At 37.6% G+C, this 12308-nt stretch overlaps 1 protein-coding gene across 1 annotated transcript in view; it reads left to right on the top strand.

Moving 5' to 3' along the window:
• Window positions 1-12308, top strand: part of MYO9A (myosin IXA) — a 302278-nt gene that overhangs the window by 264606 nt on the left and 25364 nt on the right. Inside the window, exons 32-36 of the mRNA XM_043982938.1 lie at window positions 1136-1183; window positions 4456-4567; window positions 7595-7656; window positions 10414-10606; window positions 11623-11751. Coding sequence (XP_043838873.1) covers window positions 1136-1183; window positions 4456-4567; window positions 7595-7656; window positions 10414-10606; window positions 11623-11751 — 544 coding nt within the window. The remainder of the gene's footprint in view (window positions 1-1135; window positions 1184-4455; window positions 4568-7594; window positions 7657-10413; window positions 10607-11622; window positions 11752-12308) is intronic.

Here is a 12308-nt window from a genome sequence, read left to right on the forward strand (position 1 = left end):
TCAGCTTCCCAAAGTCATGTTTTTGGTGAATTTTTAAAAAGTTACCCAGTCAGTGTAAGAAGCTTTCATTTGAACAATGCATCTGTGCCTTTTGCAAAACTGTATTTGAAGATAATGCCTATTTCATTAACCATTGTCTCATATGTAAAGACCTATGAGAAAAATCTTCTTTCAGTTCAACACCAATAAAAAAACTTCTTTGTTGATGAATTTGTAGGCCTCAGGCAGAGGGGAAGAAGCATGCAGTACACATGGATGATGGGGCTTATATAGCCCAGCATTTTTCGTCTTGACTTTTGTCCAGAAACTCAGTACTGAATTCAGTACCTATGTGTATTAATTTGGTAGTACTTATTCTTCTGTTCCTTTTAATAGTTCTTTGTTCATTTTCCTTTTTAATCAAACTAATCTAACTTGATACGTTGTTTCAAATCCTTTTTGGAAGTAGTTGGACTATAAATTATAAGTAAATGACTTTGAAAGAATTTTTTTAGACTGGGATTAAAATCCGTACATAGCTTGAGAGCGTAACTATTCACTAATACAGAAAATTCTTCACTTTATAAACATGTTTAGAGATTTCATTTTTTGTTACAGATACTGGGGAGATTTAGGTTGGTTTGCCCAGTTGTGCTCTTATTGGAAAGGAATAACTTGTTTATAAAGGAGAGATGTTATATATTATAAATGAAAACTAAGTATTGTAGAATTGTCGATCTATTTTTTTTTGCAATATAATACAATGGAAAGAGGACTGACTCTGGAGTCAGAGGACCTGTGTGGCCACTTTACTTCCCTAGGCCTCGCTTTCATCATCTATAAAATGAGGGGATTGCACTTGATGGACTCTGAGGTCTCTTCTAGCATTAGACTCACAGTCCTATTTATTGTCCACTAAGACATGGTTTCTAGGAAGAATGAAAGTTTTGTGAAGAAAAGTCAGCCATATACTACCAAGTCTAATCCCTGGGTTTTATGAGCAGTTTTTTTTTTTAAACCAGATTCAGGAATAACAATGGTTTTTAAAGTTCTCCGATTACGGTCTTAATATATATACCACATGTAAATCCAAGTATTTGAAAAGAAAGGTTGTTATCTTTTTGTTATATCATTAGCTTCTTTCTTTCTTTTCTAGGTGCCAAAAACAGAAAGAAAGAAAAGAAGGAAAAAAGAAACTGATTTTGTAAGTTACCATCTATGTATTCTAGTGTGTTGTAGAACAATATTTTACAGATTTCATTTCTTAAGATTTGATTTGCCATTATACTTCAGCTGATATGGCTAGATAATGAATATTCTGTGAAATAATGCAGAATGAAATGAGAAGAGCCAGGAAAATAATTTATACAATTAACAACAACTCTGTGCAAACAACTTTGGAACCCTCATATAGAGGTGCTGGACTCATGGTGCATTTTTGGACATGACCAATGTCCAAAAACATGTGTATGCACAAAACAAAACTGGGGTAGGGAGGGAGGCAGGCACTAGCAACTAGGGGAGACTAAGAAAGGACTCATACTTGAGTTGAGACTTGAAGGAAGCCAGGAATTCCAGGAATTGGGAAGGGGGAATGCATTTTTTTTTTAAGTGAGGCAATTGGGGTTAAGTGACTTGCCCAGGGTCACACAGCTAGTAAGTGTTGTGTCTGAGGCCGGATTTCAGCTCAGGTCCTCTTGACTCCAGGGCCAATGCTCCATCCACTGTGCCACCTAGCTGCCCCGGGGGAATGCATTGTAGACCTAGGTGGTGGCAGTTGTGAAGAGCCAGATGAGAGCCTCACATTTGAAGAAAAGAATCATTTGGCCGGATTGTGGAAGGTATGGAGGAAAGAAGTATGTAATAATCCAAGAAGAGTAGGTAGAGTCAGGTTACAAATAGCATTAAATTCTAGAATTGTGTTTGATCCTGGAGCTATTAGGGGATCACTGGAGTTTATGGAGTAAGGAGAAGACATAGTTGTATGCTTTAGGAAAATAGCTTTGCCAGCTATGTGGAGGATGAATTGGAGTCGGGGTAGAGACGTGAAGCTGAAATGAAATTAGGAAGTTAGTTATTACAATCTATGGGAGAAGTGAACTTTGGTTGAGACCATGTGAATAGAGAGAAGAGAATGTATATGAGATATTACACAGATAGAATCAACAAGACTTGACAAGTGATTGAATATATTGAACAAAACAGTGAGGTTTGGGCCTTGGTATTTAGGAGAGGATAGTGGTTTTCTTGACAGATACAGGGATGTTCAGAAGAGGTATTTTGAGACACAGATATTAAGTTCAGTTTTTAACACATATAGCATAAAATACCTGTTGGACTTTTAGTTAGAATGTTAAATGGCATTAGCAATATAGGACTAAAGTTCGGGATGGAGGCCAGAAGTGGATTTATAGATCTGGAAATCTCAGTATATTGATGTTCCTTGAGTTCATAGTTCTTAGTAAGATCTCCCAGAGAAAGTGTTGAGGAGAAAGCCAAGAATTGTGGTATACCCACTATTGCAGGGTGCCATGTGACTGATGATCAGCAAAGGAAACTGAAAAGGAGTCACAGGTAGGAGGAAAAGCAAGAGAAAGACGTTTCACAAAAAAACAGTGAAGAGAATGCAAAGAAACCCCTAGCATAAGATGGGAACCTCCTATGACATATTAATGGGACGACATGAACAGGTAACATGCAGGATAGTTTGCCATGAATGCACTGAATCCCCACACATGGGTTAGGTCTCAGATCTGTTGAAGTATTAGAGCTGGTGGCACGTTAAAGTGGGATATCATGAAGCCAAGATTAGGTATGGAGGTAAGGAAATCGAGAGTTGGGGTCAGGGGCTGGGGGAATAGACTAGAAGGAAACAGAAAATCCCAATAAAGGAAAAAGTAGAGTTTGCATGACTGCATTTTGTGTTTGAAGAGTAGAATGTCAAAGTTATGAATTTTGGATATGATACAATTTTGAGAGACAGTGATATTTAAGGAGCAAGAATTGTTTGAGTGGAGGCTAGGGAATTACGTGATCAGGTTAAGAGGGCTTGTGAATGTGAGTATTAAAGTCCTTGAGAATTATCACAGGGACAGTGCAGAGAAGTAGACTCTGAGACAGGTATTTTTTAACAGTTGGTGAAAACAGCTGAAATTCTATAGATGACAGCAACAAAGATGAAAAGAATGTCATAGTGGTAAATAAAAAAGTCCTGAAAAGAGACGGTGAAATGATTATTAGGAAGTGTCAGTGGGGAGTAAAGAGTGTGCCCACTCCTAGCTCTGTGAGTTGGGGAATCAGATTTTCTGATCGCACAAAGTCCCCTAGGCATCTTCAGCTAAATGTGCTCAAAACTGAGCTCAGTGTTTCCGCACCTATTCTGAACACATGTCTCCAGAGGGGAGCCGAGTTTTAAATTGGAATCAAACAAGTGCTAGTTCAGGAGCATTGCTTGTGTAGGCCTGTTTCTTCATGTGTAAACTGAGAGGGTTGGACTAGGTAGTGAATTCTGCAATCCTAAGGAGATCATGAAGATCCCCTAGGAAAGAATGGAGATTGGGATCTGCATCTATGCCAGACGTGATCAAACGAATATGCTTATTCAAGCAAAACGGATTTCCACATCAGTCGTGTCCAAAAATGGCATCTCATTCTGCACCCCGAGTCCAGCACCCTCTGTGAGGAGGTGTGTAGAATTCATCTTTAGTCCTCTGGAAGTAGTCACTGTGGTAACTTTGGTTCTTAAGGCTTCGAAAGTTGTTTGTACAAAGTTGTTGTTAATTGTATAACTTGGTCTCCTGGCTCTTCTCACTTCCTTCTGCATTTTTTCACAGAAGTCTTCCCGGGTTTCTGTGAAAACCCCTTTGTTTCTTATGATACAGTGATGTTTCATTATATTCATGTACTAAAATGTATTCAGCCATTCCCCAATTGAGGGGCACCCTCTTAGTTTCCAATTCTTTGCCACTACAAAAAGAGCTGCTCCGAGTATTTTTGTAAATATGGGTCTTTTTTCTTTTTTCTCTTTGGGTTGTAGACCTAGAATGGTATTGCTGGGTCAAAAGGTATTCACAGTTTAGTAAGTTTTAGAGTATAGTTCCAAATTACTTTCCAGAATGATTGAACAAGTTCACAGCGCCACTGAAAGTACATTAATATGGTTATGTTCCACAGCCTGTCTAACATGTGGCCTTTTCCTTTTTTGTCAACTTTGCCAGTGATATGCATGTGAATTCATATCTCATCACTTTAGTTTTTCTAATTATTAGTAGCTGTAGCTGTATATATTGAATTAATACAAAATAAATGCAAGGGGCAGCTAGGTGGCACAGTGGATAGAGTGCTGGGTCTGGCAGCTAAAAGACTAGATGGTCTAGGTGGACCAAACCTGGGTGTGACAGGAAGCTGAAGCATGGTTGAAGGTGTCCATCTCGCAGTCAGTTGTGGATTTGACTGAAGTGTTGCACTTTGTCACAGGTGGAAGAACATAATGGGCACATCTTTAAAGCTACCCAGTATAGTATCCCTACCTACTGTGAATACTGCTCTTCTCTCATATGGATAATGGACAGAGCTTCAGTTTGCAAATGTAAGTGTCATTCATTCATTGCCTTGGAATTTTCTATAACCGCTTAAAGTTTTTCTCTGTCCCTGAACAGTCATTACTAATATATCCCCTGCTTTATGAAGATATCCCTGGGTTCCTTAAGACTGACAGGTTCAGATGTGCTGAAAAGCTTTCAAATACAATCCCAACAGTAAGCTGAGTCTGCTGACTAATGTTTAGCCTATTTCATTCAATTCAATAAATATTAAGAACTTACTGTATGAGAATCCCTCTGGGCAGCAGCTTGTTCCTGGGGCGGGCTAATGGCATGGTCCCTGACCCACTGGGCAGGAGGGACACTATGGCACTGCGCAGCCCGGGCCGGTAGGAGTTTCTCCTTGGGTGTCCCTGAGGCGGCCCCTGTGAGGACAACCCTTCCACCCCTAAAGTGGTGGATTGATGGAATGAGAAGAGGAGCATGTTTGGGGTATATGACAATATCGGGATTCTGGGGAACTTTGAACGGCACCCCAAGGATCTGATTAAGGGGCCCATATGGCTCAGGGGCTGGAAGGGGAATGAATTGCAGCGATGTATCCATAAGAAGAAAATGGTGGGGGGACAGCTAGGTGGCGCAGTGGATAGAGCACTGGCCCTGGATACAGGAGGACCTGAGTTCAAATCCAGCCTCAGACACTTGACACTTACTAGCTGTGTGACCCTGGGCAAGTCACTTAACCCCAACTGCCTCACCAAAAAAAAAAGAAGAAGAAGAAAATGGTGGGAGATTGCATGTTTCTGCAGGACAACGTGAACAAGCAGGTCAGATACCTCTACAAACAGTTCAATAGAAAGGGGAAGCACCGATAGAGGAGAAAACTAGAAATTATAGAAACGCTCATACCCCACTTAGATTCTTTCAGAACACTTTTGGGTAGGGAAACTTCTCGGTGTAGGGAAAGCCCTTTGTAAAGTGTTTATAATAAAATTGGTTGCCTAGGCCAAAAAAAAAAAGAAAAAGAACTTACTGTATACTAGGAATTGGGAATATAAAGACAAAATTGGACAACACAAGGTCTCTCAAGAAGCAACCCAGGGGCAGCTAGATGGTGCAGTGGATAGAGCACTGGCCCTGGAGTCAGGAGTACCTGAGTTCAAATCCGGCCTCAGACACTTAACACTTACTAGCTGTGTGACCCTGGGCAAGTCACTTAACCACAATTGCCTCACCAAAAAAAATTTTAAAAAAAAGAAGCAACCCAAAATAGACTCCTTTTCTCTGCATTTTGTGTGAGTCATTATTCAATAATAGTCAAGGAGCCTACAATCCCTGACATCTCAATTATTGCACCATTAAAAACCTGTCTCTGGGGGCAGCTAGGTGGCGCAGTGGATAGAGAACTGGCCCTGGATTCAGGAGTACCTGAGTTCAAATCCGGCCTCAAACACTTAACACTTACTAGCTGTGTGACCTTTGGCAAGTCACTTAACCCCAATTGCCCCACAAAAAAAAAACAAAAACAAAAAAAACCCAAAAACCTGTCTCTGCTCTAGGTTAGAATTAAAGGCCTCAAGGCCTATAGCCATAAGGCCTGTGCCAGGTGGATGTGCTACTGTGATGCTCCCTTGGGCTTCTGCTGGTTAGTCATCATACTGTTCTAATCCCATCAAGAGCCTAAGAATCCAAAATCCTAGGAGGGGATCATGGCCTAGCAATGAGCTTGTCTTGAAAAAGTTCCCACTCATCAAAGGTTTGCTCCCCTATACATAGCACATTGACAAGGGAGCTGATGTGCCTAGAGGGCCAGCCTTGGAATCAGGAATAACTGGTTTCAAGTTCTGCCTCTCACATATCCTGGCCATGTGACTCTGAGTAAGTCATTTAGCCTCTCAGGGTCCCCACACAATACTATATTAAGTTACAGACACAGTACTATACCACATCAGTGACATTTCTAAACTAAAGAAATTACAGTTCAGGACCAAAAAAAATAATCATCTACTTTATAATTCTTTTCCTGTGCAAACAGTCATATGGCCATGTGGTCTGATCCTTGACAAAATTAGATAGAGAGTATTTTAATTTATTGTCTTCTTCCTGGTATGCCACCATTTGTTCCTATTTCCCTCTACTTCCTTGCCCAGAGAGACCTTGTCTACTTGAATCTGAATTGACCTGCCTTATTTAAGGAAATAGCTTTTTGATTTATAAAACAATCTAATAAACCAATCCATGTTAGTTTGTTAATAAGTTCATGTATTACCCTTCCCAAAAAAAACCATAGTTGCTTTTCAACAGATGCCCCATGGGAAGAATTCCAACAATGGGGAATGTCATGTACCATGGAAAAGCAGTAGGGAAATGTTTTTAGGCAAATGGGCTCTAATTCTCAAATCACATCACCAAGGCTGACATGTATCCCACTTGCTATGTGGAAGGCCAGAGGAATCTCCAATTTAAGAATAAAATGGAACTTTACCAGAGACTGTGAATTTTATTTTGAGCTTGTTCAAAACTTACCTTTAGTTCTGCTATTTGTAAAACAGGCTAATAAATAAATTATAAGCACTTTCTAGATAAGAAATTCTTAACCTTTTTTTAAATCCATGAACCATTCTCAGAATACTGTTTTTAATTGCATAAAATAAAATACAATGGGATACAAAGGAAGCCAATTATTGAAATACAATTTATTAATCTTTTTTTCTTTTCTTTTTTTAGGTGGGGCAATGAGGGTTAGGTGACTTGGCCAGGGTTACTAGTAAGTGTCAAGTGTCTGAGGCTGGATTTAAATTCAGGTACCCCTGAATCCAGGGCCAGTGCTTTATCCACTGTGTACCTAGCTGCCCCCTAATATAGATATTTTTTTTCTTTAATTTAAAAGATCTGAGGTTAAGAACTCCTGTTCTAGAATTTGTGGTAGGTTACACCAGGTAAGTATACAAGATTGTTTTATGTTATATTTTAGACATCACTAATTTTAACAGAAAAAAAGTTCTAAAGAAAGCTTTCACCTTGTAGAGATAAGCAGGCTTTCCATAACACTGCTTCTTGCCATTATTTTTCAGTGTGCAAGTATGCCTGCCACAAGAAGTGCTGTTTGAAAACTACAGCCAAATGTTCTAAAAAGGTAGGAAACTACATCTTATGAGTTACTTATTGATAAAGAAAAGATCCATATGTCCTCTCTTCAAGATCTGTGTATTGGGAGCTGTAATCTGTTGTATGGATCACTCCAAGAAAATGCCGAAACATGCTATTTTTCACTTTCATTTTTTTTCTTTTATTCAAGATTTTTTATACAAAATGACTAATATGGTAATGTTTTACATAATTGCATACATATAACCCACATCTGATTGCTTACCACCTCAAGGAGGGGTAAAGGGAGGGAGGGAAGAAGGGATAAAATTTGGAACTCAAAACTATAAATTAAAATGTTTATTATTTTAAAATTTAAAAAATAAAAGCAGGGGGGAAAAAAAGAAAATGCTGAGGTGCCATTCAGGTATGGTTCTCTTCAAGGGAGAACTTCAACAGGTGTACTCCCTGTCTTCAGGTAGCTTCCAGTCTAATAGGAGCTCAGTATCAAAACTAAATATTCAGAAAATGGAATGGGGTTCAAATGAGGGAATGTGCCAGTGGTGGCAGAATTCACCATCATAGAAATGTATCTGTCTGCACTTCATTGCCTAGGAGCAGGAATCTCAAAACTGGAACCTGGTTCCCTCCAGCCCCTAATAGCATCACTTCCCCCTCCCCTTGAGGTTCATGATAGTCTTTTATCCTTTTGTTATTAGATTAATAAATTTTTGTGAAAAGAAACAGGTTTAACTAGTATTTTTTAAATTTCAATTTGATGTTTAGTTTTGAATTCTCCCTGGTACACTTCCTCCTTTCCCCCCTTTGAGAAAAATAACACCTATTACAAACATGTCTATTTAAGCAAAACAAATTCCCCACATTAGTCATGTTGTAAAAATATATTCCTCTGGGGGCAGCTAGGTGGCACAGTGGATAAAGCACCAGTCCTGGATTCAGTAGGACTTGAGTTCAAATCCAGCCTCAGACACTTGACACTTACTAGCTATGTAACCCATATATATATATATATATACATACATACATACATATATATATATATATATATATATATATATATATATATATATATATACACACACACATTCCTCAGTCTGTACTCTAAGTCTGTCATTTCTCTATCTGGAGTGAGTAGTGTGTTTCATCCTGACCCTTCTGGAATTGTAATTGATCATTGTGTTGATCAGAGTTTAGCTAGTATTATTACAAATAGATGAATACTATAAATTTAAAACAAATGTGATTTATCTTTAGATTGCCAATTATTATTCACATCTCATCATTATTTGTCAACCTAGAATACATATATCAGCAGTTAAAATAATACTGGATTCCTGCAAATCTTTGTTGAATTGTGTTCATTATATGTACAGATATGTTAAAAACCCATTTTTAGATTATAGACTGTGAACTAGGCAAACCATGCTTTCCCAAATAGAGTAAACCTTGATTTAGAAATATAAAATGTTTAATTTTTTTAAATCTTCACTTTCAAACATGTTATTATTTAGATATTTTAGCCAATTTTTCCCAAAAAAAACCTCAATTTTTAAAACAGTAAATCCAGGGCAGCTAGGTGGCACAGTGGATAAAGCACCAGCCCTGGATTCAGGAGGACCTGAGTTCAAATTCGGCCTCAGACATTTGACACTTAGTTGCTGTGTGACCCTGGGCAAGTCACTTAACCCTCATTATCCCACCCAAAAAAATAATAATAATAATAAAGGGGAAAACATAGTAAATCCTCTAGGCAGTCTTTGCACCTATGCAGCTTTTGTATCAAGTCATTCTGATGAGCCCATATCTGAGCCAAACCATAGCACTGCAAATATATACACAATACAATTAAAAACAATTCCTCTTCAGCCAGAAAGATTAAGCCAGTGTCATCCAGCGTTCCAGTGAAGAATAATGATTTAATTAAAATAATATTGGAATAGATATTATTATCTTTCTTAAAATAGTTTGTGAAGTAATTTACAGAGAGGACACCTATATGTATTGTGACGGGGACTGTGCCCATTAAAGGCATCCATATATAGCCTTCCCTGTGCCTTCCATTGAAACATTCATCCATCTAAGACATATTAAATTTTGCTCTGTGCGGTGCTGTATATGAGGCAATATGGGAGATATAAAAATGAATAAAATATTATCCCCATTCTTATGGGACCTGCAGCCCAAAAGAGATAGAACACAAAATGCATATAACAATAATACAAGGAAGAATGTGGAAATGTAGTTAAGTGACGTACAGAGTACTTAAAAAGCATTCAGAGAAACAAAAGATTACTGCCAGCTAAGGAAATAGGAAAAGCTTCATAAAGGAAATAACATTTAAATTGGGGTGGACAGACAGGCAGAGATGTGGGGGAAATCTTTCTAGTAGGAAAAAATAATGTGAGCAAAATCACAAAAGAGAAACAGCACAGAATATTGTGTGTTGTCCTCTATTCTTGTAGAGTTACTTCTCAGGGAATAAAATATATAAGTATAGATGGCTTGTTAAAATATATAAGCATATATATTATATATATGTATCGATATATAAGTATAGATGGCTTATTGAAATCCCCATTAGGGAAAGGAATTATGAGTATCAGCTGCCCCTTCAGTGGATTGCATATAATAGAAAATCCATTACCCCTTTGCCAACAATCATAAGCTTGGAGAAATCAGCTTCTTAACAGGAAATTATCAGGATCCCACCTATTGAGAAATTGGAATGGATTTTAAATGTTTTTTTCTTAAATTTAAGTGAATCTTAAATCTTTCTTCTATTTAGTACGATCCAGAACTTTCTTCTCGACAATTTGGGGTTGAACTTTCCCGATTAACCAATGAAGAACGAACTGTTCCACTCGTTGTAGAGAAGTTAATAAACTACATAGAAATGCATGGACTGTACACAGAGGGTATTTACCGAAAATCTGGTTCAACTAATAAAATCAAGGAACTTCGTCAAGGTCTAGACACCGGTAAGATAAAAGGGATACTTCTCAAAAAAAAAAAAAAAAGCCAAAGAGGAAAAGAAACAACCAGGGGGGGAAATCACGTTTAAATAGGCACTAGTAGGTTGTTTTTTTTTAATGCTGTTGTGGTTTAAACTGGGATCATCTTAAACCATTCCATAGAACTGTCCTTGAAAATTTAGAATATAATCATACAGATAGGAAGGCTTGTCAGTTTAGTGGCTAAAACAGAATGAGAAATAATCTGGTACAATGAAAAGAGTAGAGGACTTTTAAGTCAGAAGACCTGAATTTAAGTCCTGATTTTGGCATTATACTAGCTGTGTGACCTTAGGCTAGTCATTCAACTACTCTGAAACTCCATTTCCTCATTTAGAAAATGATGGTATTGGGGCAGCTAGGTGGCGCAGTGGATAGAGCACCGGCCCTGGATTCAGGAGTACCTGAGTTCAAATCCGGCCTTAGACACTTAACACTTATTAGCTGTGTGACCCTAGGCAAGTCACTTAACCCCAATTGCCTCACTAATAAAAAAAAAGAAAAAAGAAAAAAAAAAAAGAAAATGATGGTATTGATGTAATACCTATATCACAGACTTGTTTTGAGACTTAAAGTCATGTATACAAGATAAATATTTTTAAATTTTTATATAATATATAATTTGGGTTATAATATTATTATAAATATATAATTTTGAGTTATTATTATAAACTCTTGTCTACAGTCTCCAATTTCACATTTGCTATAGTCTTTTTTGTTGTTGTTTTTTTTTGTTTGTTTTTGTGGGGCAATGGGGGTTAAGTGACTTGCCCAAGGTCACACAGCTAGTAAGTGTCAAGTGTCTGAGGCTGGATTTGAACTCAGGTACTCCTGAATTCAGGGCCAGTGCTCTATCCTGCTATAGTCTTTTAATGTGACTATGGGAAAGTTATAATTCTCTTACACTTCTATTTGGTTTTTAGTAGTAAAATGAGAAATACCAAAAATTAATAACTTGGCTTGTTCCTTTTTTCTTACAATAGATATTGACACTGTAAATCTTGATGACTACAACATCCATGTCATTGCCAGTGTGTTCAAACAGTGGCTTCGAGAATTGCCTAATCCTCTGATGACTTTTGAACTCTATGAGGAATTTCTGAGAGCTATGGGTAAGCACACTGGACCAAAAGGTCAAAAAGACCAGTTTATGTGATGATACACCATTTTTTTTTAACCCTAATCTTGAGTATTTTAATCAAACATGGAATTAGACTTGACGGTGAAGTAAAAGAATAAATGAGCCTAGATGTTTGCCCTTGTCTGGGAACACAGTCTATCTAGTCCTACCTAAAGGATGCTTGTAATGTGGCTTCAGGTATATTTTCAGATGCTTCAGTAATTTTTTCATTCCCAAGATTTCATTTATAACAGTGGTTCATGTACTCTTTGTTAGTTAACAATCCCTTAGCTAGTCACAAAAGTCAAAATATTTAGTTTGAGAAATGTGTTAAAGAGTTAAATGGGTGAAAGGTATGGCTTATATTCATGTAGATTATGAATGAGTGGTTAAAAACTGAGGGTGTTATACTGTGATATAATAGATAAGATTAGATGGCTGTTTTAGTTTTGAGCCTAACATGGTCCAGGACTAATCTCTTTCACATCTGGGTTCTTGATGATCAGTTCTCCTAAGAGTGATTTGTGTCTAAAATAACTGGCTTAAACT

This window comes from Dromiciops gliroides, chromosome 2 (genome assembly GCF_019393635.1).
Source record: "Dromiciops gliroides isolate mDroGli1 chromosome 2, mDroGli1.pri, whole genome shotgun sequence".
Taxonomy (NCBI): Eukaryota; Metazoa; Chordata; class Mammalia; order Microbiotheria; family Microbiotheriidae; genus Dromiciops; species Dromiciops gliroides.